This window comes from Tursiops truncatus, chromosome 1 (assembly GCF_011762595.2).
Source record: "Tursiops truncatus isolate mTurTru1 chromosome 1, mTurTru1.mat.Y, whole genome shotgun sequence".
Classification (NCBI taxonomy): Eukaryota; Metazoa; Chordata; class Mammalia; order Artiodactyla; family Delphinidae; genus Tursiops; species Tursiops truncatus.
This window is the reverse complement of record NC_047034.1, coordinates 95,961,507-95,979,859: the sequence shown is the minus strand read 5'-3', so window position 1 is coordinate 95,979,859 and position 18,353 is coordinate 95,961,507. Positions and strand designations below refer to the sequence as shown.

Below are 18,353 nucleotides of genomic sequence, written 5' to 3'. Positions count from 1 at the left end.
TGAAATCTATCTCATCTTACTTTATCTAAAGAACTTCAAGTCAGTTTCAGTAAGAGAATATTTTTAAACAAATGTTTACTTATTGAGGAAACATGTAACTTGAATTACCAGGCTAAAATGCCTTTCTTCTCCCTTCCATGGAAATTGATTTGTTTTCTATGTCTAATCAGTTATCGAAATAGAAAATTCAATCAAATTTATTTTTTAACATTTTAAAATAATTTCAAGCTTACAGAAAAGTTGCAGTAATAGTACCAAGAACATACACTCCCTTTACCCTGTGTATTAGTTATCTATATAGCTGTGTGCCAAATTACCCCAAAGCTTAGTGGCTTAAAACGAATACTTTTTATCTTACAGTTTCTGAGAGTCAGGAAACCAGGAGTGGCTTAGCTGGGCAGGCATTGCTCAGGGTTTCCTGAAGTTGCAGTCAGGATGTTGGCATGGGTTGCTGCCAGCCAAAGCCTTGAGCAGGACTGGAGGACTGGCTTCCAAGATGACTCACTCACATATCTGTTGGTGGAAGGCCTCAGTACAGTGTCCTCATGACATGGCGGCTAGTTTCCACTAGACTTGGGTCCTGAGTGAATGAAAAAGAGAAAGCTAGCGGGAAGATGCAGAGCCTTTTATGACCTAGCCTAGGAAGTCAGATACGTCACTTCTACAATATCCTATTAGATAACAGAGCCACTAAGCCCAGCCCACACTCCGGAGAAGGGGAATTAGACGACTCCTCTTCCAGAAGAGAATATCACTGAATTTGTGAAGGTATCTTAAAACCACCACACAGAAATTCACTATTTTTTTTATCACCTTGCCATTTTGCTTTATCACTCTCAACCCCCTCCTCTCACATACATACATGCTATTTCCTAACCATTTTAGAGTAGGTAGCATGCATCACATTCCTTCACTCCTTAAGACTCCGGTGTATATTTCTTAAGGAAAAGGATATTCTCTTACATAACACAGTAATCGCACATTTAACATCGTGATACTTTAATTTGAAGTCCATACTCCACTTGTGACAACTGTTAATTAACAGCGTTAATTAACAACGTTAATTTTTAAACACGGTAAAACAGGTAGTGGCCTAGACTATGTAAATTTTTATTGACAGGGATTAGAGAAAAGATCCTGCCTGGGGCCAGGGAGCTCCTGGAAACAGGCGGGCTTCAGCTGAGCTCCAGGCTTTCTCTACCCCCGCCCCCGGCACCAGAAGGACAAAAGACTAGGAAAACTCAGTTTATCTTTACTCCTTCAGTCACCCACTATTTCTGTAAAACTATTTCAACCGTTTCCTTCGGTTCCGGTGTTGGTTAGAACACAGTTGGAGACAGCCCTCATAGTTGAGGACACCTGGTTAAAATTCCAGTGCAACCGTTTATCAGCTGTACTTCCACTAGTAGGTAACTTTTAGAAACTTAAATTCTTCCTCTGTTTAGGGGATCTATAACCGTCCCCAGCGCCCAGGGCTGCGGTGAGGGCTGAGCGAGCTGGTGAACGGAGAGCACACGGATCTCTCCACGCGCCGCTCCCTCCACCGGCTGCCTCGGCCGCGCGCCGCCCGCTTCCCTCGGGGCTTCCCTTCGCGGGCGCAGACTGCCCAGCGGCTGAGCGGGCGGGGCGCGTCACGTGGGCGGGGCGGGCTGGTCGACCGATCGCACGATGTGACGCGCCGCCGGAGGCAGGCCGGGCCTTCAAGATGGCGGCGGGCGCCCCGAGCGGCTCGGCCCGGCAGTAGTGGCGGGACGGCACTCGCCGCTGGGGCCGGCCGCCCCGGGAGTGGCTGCAGCAACGCCAGGAATCGAGGATGGTAAAATGACCCAGGGGAAGAAGAAGAAACGGGCCGCGAACCGCAGTATCATGCTGGCCAAGAAAATCATCATTAAGGACGGAGGCACGGTGAGCTGGGGTACCGCGCCGGGTAGGGTCTTCTGGGGCCCGGATCTCTTTCTGCCCCTAACGCTGACGCCTGCAGCCGCCCCCGACTGCCCCTGCCCTCCCTCACCCCTCCCGCGGTGCCGGTGTCTCGGGCTCCCGGGCCCCCAGTGCCTGTGCTCCAGGGGCTTTCCTCCCTCGCCCCGGCCTGCGGCCTCCGGGGCCCGTCCTCTCGAATGGAGAAGCCGCCCGCCTCTCCCGCACCTGCCACCCTTTCCTTTGGCCGCCCCTGGAGGCCCTGCGGCCTTGAGCCCACGAGCGCCTCAGCCGCGGGGAGGAATCGACGCCGGGCTCCGCTGCCGGCCGGTCCGCCGGGTCGCCGGGTCGTAGCTGGTTCCGCCGTCCCCTTCGCCTCCGCAGCCTCGCCTGCGCCGTCCAGGCCCCGCGAGGCCGTGGCCGCGCTCTGGAAGCGGCCGGGAGCAATCCCTGCCCTCCCATATGCTGCTAACCGGGTGGCATCTGGCGCGGCGACCCCACTGGGGCCCCGTAGTGCGCTCGCTCCCTTCTTCCACGGCGTTCTGGGTCAGTGCTCCTGCTCTTGGCTGCTTCCAGTACGGTAAACACTGTCAGAAGGTGGGCTTTGCTCCTCACTTCCCGCAGTCTGGAGCGTGACGGAGGACACCTGGGGCCTAGACTTCAATCTGCTAGTTTTCAAAGAAGAGTCATCACCCTGTTGTTTTAAAATCACCTGGTGTATTTTAAAACAAAAAATACTAGGTAGAGTTGATCATGGGCTGAGGATTGGAAGACCTTTGAAAGGAAGACAGATTGAGGGCAAGGAAAAATTTTTGCTTTTTAGAAACAGTTGTCATCACAGTCAACTTTATGCGTTGTGCTGTTAACCGGCAGGGGACGTAGGCCTTTTAATTGACAATAACTCGCCTATACTTTTTTTTTTAGCTGAAAATTCTCCGTTGCTACACTCTCTGGTCTTTGTTGCATTCTTTGATATCACGTTCCGAAATAGAATGCAAAGGTGAAATACATACTTCACTTTTCCGAGAAATGTGCAGAAATGGTTCCTTTTTTCCATATTTGTGTTTTGTTGGAGCCCTCAGCTACTAGCATAGTGCTAAATATGTAATTAGGTCGCCATTGAGGATTTGCTAAATTCATTTGAAATCAGAGACAACTTTCTTTTGACATTTCAGAATACGGCCCAGTTAGTTATGCTAAAATTTAGAAAGCTTGGGACATATGTAGCAATTTCAGAATATACTTTTAGTTAACTGTCAAATCCATAGATGTCATAGCTTTGACATTTGGTGAAAAAAGAAACTTTGAAATTCAAGTCTTCAGATCTTTTTGTTGTATTTAATTTATTATTTAATTAATTAAAACATTATTTTGATTAAGTCAGTTATGAATTGTCATGGCTCTTTTGACCAAGTTGGTTAGAACTACTATGTGGGGAGAGAAATAGCTTGAAAGAATACTGGTTGCCTTTGTCAATCATAGGGATTTGATATTTTAAGTTCATCTACAATCTAAAAATTGAAGCATCAAAGAATTGTATTTTGTAAAAGCAAGTGATATTTAAGATTAGTAATTTTTAAAATGAATTTATTTATTTATTTTTGGCTGCATTGGGTCTTCATTGCAGCGCTCGGGCTTTCTCTAGTTGTGGCGAGTGGGGGCTACTCTTCCATTGCGGTGCACGGGCTTCTCATTGCGTGGCTTCTCTTGTTGCAGAGCAGGGGCTCTGCGCGGGCTTCAGTAGTTGTGGCTCGCGGGCTCAGTAGTTGTGGCTCGCAGGCCCTAGAGTGCAGACTCAGTAGCTGTGGCGCACGGGCTTAGCTGCTCCGCGGCATGTGGGATCTTCCCGGACCAGGGCTCGAACCCACGTCTCTTGTATTGGCAGGTGGATTCTTAACCACTGCGCCACCAGGGAAGCTCCTAGTATTATTATTATTATTTTTTTTTAATAAAAGATAAGAATGAAGCTGTTTTCAAGAAACACACCTTTTACCTTGTAAAGTTCAGTTTTGTTACCTCTGACTTTTTAAATTTCGCTTTATAGCAATTAAATCCTGGGCGATTTGGAAGAGGATTTTTTTTTTTTTTATCTTGATATTTACTGAAGTTGTAGTGAATTCATAGCTTGCTTTTGGACACAAAATACAGTTTTTAACCCCATCATAAAATAAATGAAAGCTTCTTTTGAGGGATGTGGGCATGGGGGTATTATCATTTATCATCTTTGTACACTTATGCTGAACTTTCCATTCTAAGAGCACTGGACACCTCTTTAGAATAGGGACTTTGTTTATGCATCTTTTAATCCTACAGGGCCTACTATGTGAATTTAAAGTGATAAAAACACATTTAAAGTGATTTTTAAAAATGTGTCTAGTAGCACATTCTTAAGATGATTTTTTTTTGCGGTACGCGGGCCTCTCATTGTTGCAGCCTCTCCCGTTGCGGAGCACAGGCTCCGGACGCACAGGTTCAGCGGTCATGGCTCACGGGCCCGCTCACGGGCCCAGCCGCTCCGCGGCATGTGGGATCTTCCCGGACCGGGGCACGAACCCGTGTCACCTGCATTAGCAGGCGGACTCTCAACCACTGCGCCACCAGGGAAGCCCTTAAGATGATTTTTTAGTGTAATTTTATTTATTCGCATATATAATCAGGAGATATTTATATTTCTAGAAGTGCCAGGGTAATATTTTGCAGTATTTGTATTTTAATCTACTCTAGCTGTAAGTGAAATTATAGTAGTCATAATTATTATAGTCATAAAAATAGTTTTAAAATGACATTTACTTCTCTACCTCTCTACTTAAAAATTGGTCGGACTACTGTTATGAACATCCATGTGTCTGAGGCTATATGGTCATACATGACAGGCTCTGAACAGTATTTCACATCCCTGGCCAATGGTACTGACCTGATCCCCTTCCATTTTCTTCCTAGTGTTCAACAATGTTAAGATTATTTTGCTTTGTCCTTCTGCTAATGGCATCTTTGTAAGCTTGATCAACCAGTTGTAATATTCATAAACAAAATTAGTAATGAGCTGTTAATTTGTCAAAAGCTTAGCAATACCTATTGTAGTTTTTAACAGTTTTGAAGAAGTGAACCCTTCTAAGCGAACCAGGTTAATCATAAGTAACTAAATGTTTTTTTCTTGAAATTGTATTTCAGTTGGCGCTGAAGCCAGGGTAAGGCTGACTATTATGTTGTTCATTTGAGTAGTACACAATTAAGATAAATTACGTGAAGGTGTGTGATTCTGTATCAGGAATTCTTAACTTGGGTCTGTTCACCCTGAAGTTGTTTGCAAAATTTTCTTTGACTACACATTTTTCTAGGGAGATTCCACAAAAGGATCCATATTTCCTGAAAGTTTAAGAATAGTTGTTCTATATGAAAACAACATAAGTAACTAAAGAATAGTTTCACAGGTTAAATTCAATAAATATTTACTTAATCATCTACTTATACCATTTTACTGATGAAAGTAGCTGTGACATTATTGGTGATTTTGCTTTTTGAAGCATCAGCACATAGGATTACAGTGTTTAATTATGTTTTAATGTATGTAACATTTTGCTACATCTCTTATTCATTGCAGACCATTTAGGACAGTTGAATTGAAAGTGAATTCTGACATTTTAGAATATTTCGGGTTTTATTGTTAAATCATTACCATGTATTAGCAGATAGCTTATAAGTATTCTTGGTAGAGGCTAAGAGCCAAAGAATTACTTACACGAGTTATTTGTATTATCAAAGATAGAATTTTCCTTATGATTTTTTAAAGTTTTCTTTGTATTGTGATCTTTATTGTTTTGTGAATACAGTTGTGAGTCTGCGTCTCTGACAAAGTGAAAAATGTCCATTTTTTTCACAAGTGAATTGGTAAAATGACTTTAAAAATTAGATAGAAAGCAAGGCATATGTGTATTGCTTTATTGGAAGTACCTGAAAAAAGTAAAATTGGCATTTCAGATATGCCCAGAGATGCAGAGCACCAGATACTTATTCCTGATATCTCTGATTTTAATCAGAATAAGTAGGAGTCAAAAATCATTTCAAATGTCTGGACCTAAGCTCTGATCATTTGCACTCTTCACCTGCTAGGATGGCTGAAGGAGTTGCAGAATAGCTCTTTGTAGCCCCCAGAGAGCAGCCTCTGGTTCCTAGAGTGCAAGCCATGAAGAGGGCCATGGTACCTTTCAAAAAGCAGCTGTTCTTTGAAATCAGTAGAGCATGCCTAGAAACATCAGGATGTATATATGTCCTTGGCAAGCTTGTGGCAGGCAGAACCATGAATGACTTACCTCCTTACCTCCTTGAGTCAACATTTGCTTTAGGTTAGTGTGTTTGAGGGTAAATTAGTAAACAGTTTTCTCAGTTTATATTTCCAGTTTGTCTTACTATAGTTTGAAGACCTGCTTTCCAATATCATCTGTGGAAATTCACTTACGGTTGAAGTGTTGAAGTTAAGTAAAAAGAATAGCTTTTCTCAAGTATCATTCTGATAAGTATATATGATTTAAAATTTTCAGTTATTTAAAAGCTTGAGTTGTCTTTTGGCATTTTTTTGAATTAGAAGTGTCAATTAAAGTAACAGGTGACCATTTCAGCCAGGGCGCATCAAGATCCCTGAAATGGGTTTATTTCTTTCAGAGCCAGATATAGTAGCTTATTCTTAATAATAGGTCTACTTTCTCAATAGTGTATAAATACAGTTATGAATTCTACCACAGGAAATACTTCTTAGGGAGTCTTTTTAAAACAAGAGGTGGTCTATATTTTATCATTTAGCTCTATAAATTGAGTAATTAGAGATTACCCTAAGACCCGTCTTGAGCTTAGGCTCCGTCTTAGACTTTGGTGACAGTTTGATTTTTGTGTTGATGGGGGTTTTTAAATTTTATTTTACCTTTTTAGTGAGTTTAGTTTGTAGTCATATGAACTGTGTAACCAATTCGGTGTTCATGGGGATAAGCACTTAACGTAATGATTTAACAGTCAGCCGCATATTTTCCCCTCAAGAATGGAGAGGGATGCAATAGATTGTCATGTTACTTATCTTTTCAAAATTTACCTCAAAGCAGTGCAGTCTCAAGCTGTAAACCTTCTTTATTTTTTTAAGAGTAAAACTTGATCTCACTATACTCTTTTTTTGTTGTTGTTGTTGTTGTTTTTGTGGTACAAGGGCCTCTCGCCGCTGTGGCCTCTCCCGCCGCGGAGCACAGGCTCCGGATGCGCAGGCTCAGCGGCCATGGCTCACGAGCCCAGCCGCTCCGCTGCATGTGGGATCTTCCCGGACCAGGGTATGAATTCGTGTCCCCTGCATCGGCAGGCGGACCCCTAACCACTGCGCCACCAGGGAAGCCCCTCACTATACTCTTGTTGAATATTTATAGGAAGTGTATTCCACTCTGTTTAGGGGCAATCTAACCAATACCTCTTCACTTCTGTAATATACAAATATTGAATATCTCTTTTAAATTGATCCATAATGTATCCATAAAATAACTCTGAAGTCTCGCTGCAAATTAAGCCAAAGTGACTTAATTAGTATAATGGTGTCTCTACATGTTTATGGTGATTCATACTTTCAGGATATAAAGGATCAGTTTTCTTTTTGTTCACAAATGTAGTAAACCTTGCCTTGTCTGATTAAGGTCATAGAAAATAAGAAAACACCAGCTGACTTTGTGAGAGAGGAAACATGATGCCAAATACTAGTAGTAAAGCCTTATTTCCTCCAGTTATTCCATAATGTGGCAGGATCCCAGGAAAGCAGCTCTGTAGTTACGATATTCTCTATAGAAATTTTTGTTTTAGTGTTCTTCCATGGAAAGCTCCAGGTCTTAGATGTCTATAATTAAGAATCTTTGTGTCTTTTTTTGTGTAAGACTTTTACATTAAATTATTTTAGTAAACTTAGTTATATATTGTTCAGAGAAAATTCAGTGTTTCTTTCTGAAGATTTATTTTATCCTCATTCTCGATTGATAACTTGTCAGTATTAAATTCTAAGTTCAAAATTATTCTCCTTCATACCTTATTTTTTTTCGTTGTGTTTTTTATTTCCACAACTTTTATTTTGAGAATTTTCAAAACTACAGAAAAGTTGCAAGAATAGCATAATATCTATTTGCCCATCCCATAGATTTGTGATTCAGCAATTGTTAACATTTTGCCACATTTGATTTTCCTTTCTCTATATATATTTTTTCATTTTTTTCTGAACCATTTGAGTTAGTAGTAGACATCATGACACTTTATCCCTAGAACATTCAGGATGCATCACCTAAGAATAAGGATATTCTCCCACATAACCACAATATAATCATTATATTCAGAAAATTTAACACTGATACAATAATATTGTGTAATATATAGGCCAGTCACATTTCCCCAATTTTCCCAATAACGTCCTTTATAGTCTTTTTTTGGATGCAGAATTTAATTATTACATTTAGTTGCCATCTCTCTTCTGTCTAGAATAGCTTTTTGTTTATTTTTGATAATATTGACATTTTTAATAGTCTAAGCCTTTGTTTTGAAGAATGATCCTCAGTTTGGCTTATTCTCATGGTTTACTCACATGATAACATTCTATTTAATAAAAAGGATTGTAATGCCCAGTTACTGGTGGAATTACTTCTTTCTCCTGGCCAACAACCCATATAAGTCCCTGATTCATTGATAGGAATATAACATAAGTTATTAAAGTCCATATTCCCCACAATAACTGCTGGATTCATAAACTCATATTGATTGGACAATCATAGATGTGGAATTTGAGAGTTAGATGAGGATTTAGGTAAGAAATTAATAGTTTACCCCTAACTGCTAAGAGAGGTAAAGTGACTTAAGTCATTTAACAGCTACTGACTCTCATGACAAGGGTTATCAGTCAGTCCATGAGCATGAAATACACTTTCTATACTAGGCATTGAGCTATGCATTGCGATACTAAGATGGTTAAGATTGGATCCCTACTCTTAAGTAACAGTCTGTGGTAATATATGCAGTGTAACTACTGCAACGAGTGTAGCTCCAGACTTGGGTGGGCTTTGCAGTTGCCTGGATTGACTGATCCATCTCTTATATGCTGTATTGGACTGTAAAATGGAGATAACAGTATCTAACTTGAAAGGTTAGAAGGGGTAAATAAGATTATGAATTTAAATCATTCTAAGTCTTTAGTAATTTTTTTATTATTTTAATCTCATGTATGTGTACAGTAAACCCATGTGATAGATGATACAGTAGCAGACAATAAGAGTATAGAGGAGGGAGTTAATAGGGGAAGTTGCAAATTTAATTAATGAATATATTGCCCTTTTAACAATATTTAAATACAGTAACCATATACTGAATGCCTAAAGTGATAGGTAGAGGAGACTTACAGAGTAATTCATTTCAGTTCTGCAAACACTTATTAAACCCTTTTGTGCTATGCATGTACCACATGCTCCAGATTGTAGAAGAATAAAGCATAGGGCCTGCCTCAGAGAGCGTGAGCTTGAAAAAGGTAAATTTAAGTTAAATAAAATGAAATAGGTACTTTACAAAACAAAATATAACTTTGTAAAAGTTATCTAGTGTTATAGAAGACTAAATAAGTAGATTTTTAAAAGGCTTAGCCAAAAGCCTAGATGATGAAACCAAATATGTTACCAATGGAAAGTATGCTTTGGGAAATGGAATTAGATTGGAGGGTGGAGGTGGGGTTAAAGGAGATTGTCCCTGACTTCTGAGGTTGAAGTTAGAGGTGACTGCCATGGAATCATCTCTCATGCCTCCATAAGAGGGAAATTACTCAGCTGAATGGACTTTTGGCATAGTAATTATTACGCTTTTAGGCGGAATATCTTGGCATTTGGGGTTGGGTACGTATTAGTTTATGTTCAAATTTGTCTCCTTCAGAATTTTCCACTGTGTACCTCTTAATTCTTTTGAGAATCTTCAAATGTCATATGTTGATATGATCTCATTATGCTGAACTTTCTACTCTTGATGCTGTAAACCACGCACTGGTCAAATATTTGCCCCCTATCTGTTTGTTAACCCTCTTCCCTTAGTCTTTCTGCCCAGGCCATGACCCTTGTATTCTTCCCAAATTGTCCTGGAATTTTGATTATGGATCGGTATTCCGTTAAAACTTAACATCAAAAGTCCTGCCTAGAAGTTTCTGTAATTCCAGATTAGTAAAATATTTTAAAAATTTGTCAGTTTTATTAAGATCTTGTATTACTTTTGAATTCATTTAAAACAGGATAGATGACTATGGATATAATACAACTCTCAAAATTACTAGTACCTTAGGGCAAGCAGCTGTCTCTCTCCCTGCCCTGCCTTAACACACACACACACACACACACACACGCACACGCACACACGCACACGCGCGCACACACACACACACACACACTTTTTTTCCCCCAACTCTGGGAAATATGAGAGAATGGCTTAGGAGGGACAAGCATATGCAACTACCTATCTTTTACATAGTTTTTCTCTTAGATAAGTAAAACATTTTCCTCTTATTTATTTATTTTAAAAAAATATTTTTATTTATTTTTTAATAGATCTTTATTGGAGTATAATTGCTTCACAATACTGTGTTAGTTTCTGTTGCACAACAAAGCGAATCAGCCATATGCATACATATGTCCCCATATCTCCTTCCTCTTGAGCCTCCGTTCCATCCTCCGTATCCCACCCCATAAGTTATCGCAAAGCACCGAGTCCATCTCCCTGTGCTATGCTGCTGCTTCCCACCAGCCAACTATTTTACATTCAGTAGTATATATGTTGATGCTACTCACTTTGCACCAGCTTTGCCCTCCCACCCCATTTCCTCAAGTCCATTTTCTGTGTCTACCTCTTTATTCCTGCCCTGCAGCTAGGTTCATCAGTACCTTTTTTTTTTTTTTAGATTCCATATATATGCGTTAGCATACGGTATTTGTTTTTCTCTTTCTGACTTATTTCATTCTGTATGAGACTCTAGGTCCATCCACCTCACTACAAATAACTCAATTTCATTTCTTTTTATGGCTGAGAAATATTCCATTGTATATATGTGCCACATCTTCTTTATCCATTCATCTATCAATGGACATTTAGGTTGATTCCATGTCCTGGCTATTGTAAATAGAGCTGCAATGAACATTATGGTACATGTCTCTTTTTGAATTATGGTTTTCTCAGGGTACATGCTCAGTAGTGGGACTGCTGGGTCATATGGTAGTTCTATTTTTAGCTTTTTAAGGAACCTCCATACTATTTTCCATAGTGGTTGTATCAATTTACATTCCCACCAACAGTGCAGGAAGGTTCCCTTTTCACCACACCCTTTCCAGCATTTATTGTTTCTAGATTTTTTGATGATGGCCATTCTGACCGACGTGAGGTGATTATTTTATTTTATTTTATTTTATTTTATTTTATTATTTTTGGCTGTGTTGGGTCTCCGTTGTGTGCGCGGGCTTCCTCTAGTTGCAGTGAACAGGGGCTACTCTTTGTTGCTGTGCGCGGGCTTCTCATTGCTGTGGCCTCTCCTGTTACGGAGCATGGGCTCCAGGCGCTCGGGCTTCCGTAGTTGTGGCTCACGGACTCTAGAGTGCAGGCTCAGTAGCTGTGGCTCACGGGCTCCAGAGCGCAGGCTCAGCAGCCGTGGCGCACGGGCTTAGTTTCTCCACGGCATGTGGGATCTTCCTGGCCCAGGGCTTGAACCCGTGTCCTCTGCATTGGCAGGCGGATTCCCAACCACTGCGCCACCAGGGAAGCCCCTCTTATTTAAAGTACAGTCATGACTATTAGAAAAGATTTAGAAAATTCAGGACAACATAATAAACAATTTTATGTCACTTAAAATCACTACCTAATATAACTGTTGTTAACATTGAGGTGAGTTTTTATTTTGTTCTTCATAGTTGAAATTACACAATTTTATATCCTCCTTTGATTTTTTTAAATTTAACATTGCCATAAACATTTTTACTTGTCATTAAAGATTATCAATAAACAGTTTTTGGCTGCATATTATTCTGTCTAATTTATATACCATGATTTGATTATAGGCTATGTAACTAAAGGTTGAACATTTAGATTTCCATATTTACTACTATAAATGATGCTGCTGTGAACATCTTTGTGGTGGAGCTTTTACTGAATGTTTGGTTATTTCCATGATAGAATGTTATGAGCTATTTTAAAAATTATTTGTTTATATTCTTTATATTGTTATAGCATCATAGTGCTTTTGTATTGGTTTTCATGAATGCTTTACCTAGTTAAGATATTAATCTTTTGCTATTTCTTGCATAGTTTACTCATTTTGTTTTCTTTAAATTCAGCTAATGCTGTACGTGTTTTTCTCAAACTAGTATGCCTAAAACTAATCTTTTATTCTTTCCCTTTTCTTCACTGTCCAGCTGACCAAGGCAGAAACTGAAATCTTTTCATCTTTGATCTTCTCTACCCTCCTCTGCTACATCTAGTCATCCACTGACTGAGTCCTTATTCTACCTCTTAAATGTTTTTTTGTAGCCATTCACTTTGCTCCATCCCTACTCCCTCTATGTTATTAATTCCTTTGCAAAGCTTTCCCAACACTGTCCTTGAATGATTAAGTGTTCTTCACTTAAGCAGCCACTTCCAGGCTTTTGGCTCTCTGTGTATATTTATACACATTGTTATGAAATTATCATCTTACTTTTTATCAGTATTCCTCAGACAGTTTTCCAAGGAACTCAAGTGTTGGTGAGATACTGTCTCTTATATGACAGAGGATTTCATGGTCAAGTTTGGAAAATAATATCTTCTTGGAGATTCATAATATAAATAATATAATATAAATTAGCATGTTAAAGGCCCTGAGAAGTTCTACTTGGCATTTTAATAGATGCTGAGTGTGTGTGATGGTGAACAAAACTAGTTTGGAGCTTAACGAAATCCTGTGGACATTTGTTTTTACCTTATCTATTTGGTACTGGGCATTACCCCTTCCTTCCTAAAACTGCTGCTTTGTCATGTGACACTGTATTCTCTTGATTCTCCTGATGTTTCTCTGATTGTTCCTTTATCTTCATGGGTTCCTTTTCTTCTGCCCACTGCAGTTGACCCATGAACAACATGGGTTTGAACTGCCTGGGTCCACTTATACATGGATTTTTTCAATAAATACATGCTACAGTACTACATGATCTGCAGTTGGTTGAATCCACAGATGCAGAACCTGGATACGGAGGGCTGACTGTAAAGTTATACATGGATTTTTGACTGTGTGGGGCTCGGTGCCCCTTAACCCCTGCATTGTTCAAGGGTCAACTCTACTTAAATTTTGGTGTTTCTTGGGGCTCTGTCGTAGCCCACTGCTCTTTTCAGACTTCATCTCACCTACTCTGGTGGTTTCAAATATCACATTTGCTGCTAACTAATTGTTTTAATCAGCCCTCAGAGGACAATAGAAATGTTTTAAGTACAAGGGTTATCTTGTAGATGGAATCTGAAGTAAATCTGAGCCTCATGGGGAAAAAAGAGCTAGGAAGCTACCAGCTTCCACTAGTAGACAACCAAGCTAAAAACTTGGAAGTCTTCTTGACTCTCCCTCCCACATTTATCAGATTCTTTCAGTTTCAAATCCTAAATTCTTATTTCAGTTCCCTCCCCTCCAGCATCCATGCCACTCCCCTATGTCATGCCCTCATCACCTTTTGTTTGAACTGATTCTAATAGCCTGCTTCTGCATGCAGTTTGCTCCTGTTACATCCTTTAGGAAATTATCATGATGTATTGAAAAATGCAGGTCTCATCACACCATTCTCTTGCTTAAAACTTCAATGGTTTCCTGTATCTCTAGAGTGAAGATGAAAAACTCCTTACCAAAGCTTAGAGGCTACTTCTTCTGCCTTCCTTTCAGCCTTAAACTGTTACGGCCGTTGTCTACTTCGTCTGGTTTTTTTTCTCTGATGTGATTATCCACACTACTTCATTTTCTTGCAGTAACCTTTCCTTGCTTCCTAACTTGTATATATCTCTTTTACTGCATTTACATATAAGCAGATGATTATAGTGAGGCCTCTTCCTCTCTAAACTGTGAGCTCCTTGAGATCAGGGAGTGTGTTTTACTGGTTTTTGTAATCCCAGCACCTCTGGTACTCTGAATGTTTGTTGAATGAATGAGAATGAATACACTCATTCCCAGCCATGGTCCTTCAGCTCTTATGTCTCCCAGCCCCTACCCCACCTCTGTTGTCTCTGATTCCTCAACTGCAGGTTCTCCTACCAAGGGGGTTTTCAGGTACCTGTATTCTGCAGGTTGGGAGAGACATCTATTTTTATAAAATGATGTAGCATCGTTTTTAGTGTATAGAGAAATCCAAATACTATTAATATTTTGCACATAAGACTACTGAATATATTTTTAAAACTTAAGTATGACATTGTTATATGTATTCATTAAAGTTGTCTTTCTGTTATATAAACTTGTTAATGGAGACTGAGTTAATGTTATTGGTCATTTGCTTTTCTATCAATTTAATATTGCCCTTAGAAATATAAAACCCAGCAACTGAAGTAATTCTTAAGATATCTCTAGCAGCAGTATAAAGTTAATTTTGTAATGTCTTTCTTGTGTATATCAAGTCCAAGATCTCTCATATACTACTCGGGACTTTTCTGCTTTTGAACCATGTTGGTGTCTATTACCATTCTTGCCACATGATTCATTTATGTTTTGGGATGAGTGCAGTAGCCTCTTAACTTTCCTTAGTTTTGCCCCCTTTTAATCTATCTGTTACATCTTTGCCGGAATGATCTTTCTTAAAACTTTCATCTGATCACATGAGTCTTACTTAACATCCTTTAGTGGCTCCCCATTGCCTTCAGAATTGAACATAGACTCCTTAGCATGGAAGTTAGCCCAGTGTGCCTCTAGCTCATCTCTCAGTACTCTCAGTGTGCAGCCCGTGCTCTAGTTGTACTGAACCGTATGAGTCCTATAATGCCTCCTGCTCTCAAGCCTTGCCACCTTTGTGCAGGCTGCTTCCTTGACTTCTGCTGTCCTCATTCCCACTCTTGCTCCTGGCCTACTTCCTTTCAGCCTTCCTCCTGGAATTCTGATACTCCCCACCCTACTCTGGATTCTGTGTTCCCATTGCACACGGTGCTTATATAATGTATGTATTTGTTTCCTTGTCTGCCCCCATCACCTTGAGGACAGGGACAGTGAGTGTCCAGATATTTGGCATAGTGCCCAATACATGAATGTTCTCCATAAATATTTATCGACTGTTGTCATTGTTAGTAATTCTGGAATGCACCATTAATGTTTTAAAACTCTGTTTTTGTAGCCTCAAGGAATAGGTTCTCCTAGTGTTTATCATGCGGTTATCGTCATCTTTTTGGAGTTTTTTGCTTGGGGATTATTGACAGCACCCACCTTGGTGGTAAGTAATCTTTTAACTTATTTATCACTGACTTTAAAATTTCTTTTTCTTTGGTTTCAGGAGGGAAATAAGTTTGGGGAGGAAAAAAAGGCTCTTTTTCCTTTCCAAGGTTAATTCTCCCACCAATGTCGTCAGCCCTTTAGTACTGTATTTTACTGGTTTAGTTGTCTTTTCCAACCTTTACTTCTTCCTTACTTTTTAGCAGGGCTTGGGCAGGTGTGATTCTTCTGGTGAACACTGGACAAGTTTAAGCAGGGCTCAGTCCCCGCTCTGGGGAAGGTGGAAAGGATTCTTATACTGACAAGCTTAGGAAGAATGGTGTCTGTGCCCTGAATCACTCAACATTATTATTTTGAGATTCATTCCTGCAGTTGCATTTTCCAAATACAAGTTTCTTTTAGTTTAGGCAGAGGATCTAGAGGTAACCATCTAGAGAGGTCATTCTTTTCATAGCTCTAAGCTGATTTTACTCAAATATTCCCAGGTTTAGAACCTCACAAAAAGACCTCCCTGCCAGACCAAACATCTTAGGTGATAGCTAGTTTTCTCCTGTCAGTTTAGATGAGGGGAATGGAATGAAGGAAGGAGTAATGGTAGACCTCTATGATATCTTGAAAGGTGTAATCAGGATAAATGTACAGCTTTCTAAATCCCAGAAGAACAGATTTTTAAAGAGATATACTTCCTTGTTTTTTCATGAGCTTGTTCGTTGATACACAAAAAAGACTTTTATAAAAAGTTCATAAATTGATCATATATAGATAGATTGAACTAGTCTACTAATCATTATGATTATGACATTTGTAACCACATTATACTGTAATAACCTGATGTCAAGGGGCTACTGTGGTGTTATAATAACTGTGTTCTCACACCTTTGTATTAGCTTTCTAATGTTAGAGTGTGCTTATTTATAATCTACCAATTTAACATATAAATCTGTCTGGTGGATCATTAGTCCTATGGTTTAAAGTACTTGAGCTTTGTAATAGCAGTTTGTATATATTTATATAATGATGAGTCCAGGCACTGTAAATACGTCTAAGCACTGTAAATACATTACTTTAAATCCTCAAAACCACTTTATCAATGAGGAATTAGCCTCATAATGATGCCGAAAGCTCAGCCTCTCTGTACACTAGTGCCGAGTCAAATCTTGGAGGCAGAGTTTTGGGTGAAGTAGAAGAGAATAGCTTTATGGCTTTGCCAGGCAAAGAGGAACACAGCGGGCTCCTGCCCTCTGTGAAACTATGAATATGTGTCCCAACCTGGGAGGATTTGATGAAGAGTTTTATAGCAATAGTTCAAGGGTGGAGTTGATAAGATTAGGGAGAGTATGTGTAGGGCCTGCACTCCTTTAATCTCTTCTCAGGTAATCTTGATGAGCTTCTCTGGTTCCTTTAGTCTGGCCTCAGTTGGTCTTCTCTGGTATGGAGAATGCTGACATCTTCCACTTGTTGGTTTTAATTCTATAAATTCTATAAACCATATTGTTATGTGTGTCCCTTGAGGTGGAACCAGGATCCTGCCCCAAGGCTGCACTATTGTTTCTTGACTGTTCCTGCCTTGACTCTGCATCCCTTCCCTTCCTGGATTAGCAACTGTTCAACTGTTCAAATCTGCCCTTTGGAACTCAGGGAAGGTCATGGAGCTGAACAGAAAGGCTCCCTGTGCCCAGGAGACCCTACAGGGTCCTCCTCATTTTCAATAATACAGATGAGGAAATTAAGGTTTAGAAGAGTTAAGCAACTTGTTACTCTGATAGTAAACTGCAGTTTTGGTTTTAAACCTAGGCTTGTTTTGTTCCTAGTGCTCAGTCTTGGAGAATACTGGTAGCAAGTGGTTCATACCCATGTTTTAGGTAGTTGAGTTTATCTGCAGCGCAACTACTAGCTAAGTAGAGAGATTAAAATATTGGGTAAACTGTGAGCAAGCCATCCAAAAAAAAGCTTTTTGTGATGATTCCATAATTTGTCATGATTTGAAGTGCGTGTAGCTGTTTTTTAAATTCGTATCTCATTTATATTTTTTAGATATCTCAACTTTTTGTCTAACTTTGGTATCATTTTTTCTAATTGGACAAAAAGAGATTGTCTTCTTTAAGAACAAGGAAGAAATCCAGTTATTTAGATATAACTGCTTGCTTGTTAGTTCATTTTTCATAGCTATGGGAAAACTGTGTGCTTAATACGTTCTTAACTATTTTTTGTTGATTAAAAAATGGATAGTACCTTTGATTTTTCTTTTTCTCTCTTTTTTCTTTTACTTTTTAGAATACTGAATTGAATTATGGTCAGGAAAATGAAAAGTGCTAATTTGGGACTTAATGAATTATTTTTCTATTGCCAGCATAAATACATATCTTAGAATAATTGCTATAACATTGTTGCCAATTATTTTATTTATGGAAAGACTTCTTTCGCCCCATTGTTGTTGTAACAGTTACTCTTAATTCCCATGTTTTTTTTTAATACTTGAATATTTAAAAATGGTGAAATGATGAGGTGTTACATGGGGCAGTTGTCCATAATATTATCATAGTCATAATTCTTTATCTTTTTCAATTTTTCACTTCATTATTTTTTTTTAAATCAAGCTTTCTCTCATGAAAAATAAGTTCAAGTATAAATGAATGTTAAGCTCAGAGTTTTATTTTTCTGATTCTTTTCTCATCTTTAATGTATACACATTTTAAAAAATAATTGCAGTGTTTGTGCTCTACATTTTTTTGCTTGATGGGGAAAACCTTGGGTGGTTTAGGCAAAACAAGGATTGAATTGTAGAGATTAGATGTATCTAAGTGTTGAGATTTGTTATACTCTTGGTACTTACTGGTGTTTTGGCCTTTGGGCATTGGAACAGCAAGAATCTTTGAAACATCATTGAAAAATAGTTGTGCATGGGAAATCTATATATATATACAGTTCTCTCTATATATGTTACATATGTTACTTTTTTAGTAATTAGAAACACAGTGTCTGCCTGTTG

At 39.2% G+C, this 18,353-nt stretch overlaps 1 protein-coding gene across 2 annotated transcripts in view; it reads left to right on the top strand.

Moving 5' to 3' along the window:
- MFSD14A (major facilitator superfamily domain containing 14A) overlaps positions 1-18,353 on the top strand; it is a 46,361-nt gene that overhangs the window by 6,393 nt on the left and 21,615 nt on the right. The window contains exons 1-2 of one of the 2 annotated variants that reach the window (XM_019919241.3): positions 1,685-1,905; positions 15,270-15,365. In XM_019919241.3, coding sequence (XP_019774800.1) covers positions 1,822-1,905; positions 15,270-15,365 — 180 coding nt within the window. In that variant the 5' untranslated portion in view covers positions 1,685-1,821. Of the gene's footprint in view, positions 1-1,684; positions 1,906-15,269; positions 15,366-18,353 lie in introns of those variants that run through there. The other variant, XM_019919240.3, reaches the window with a different exon arrangement.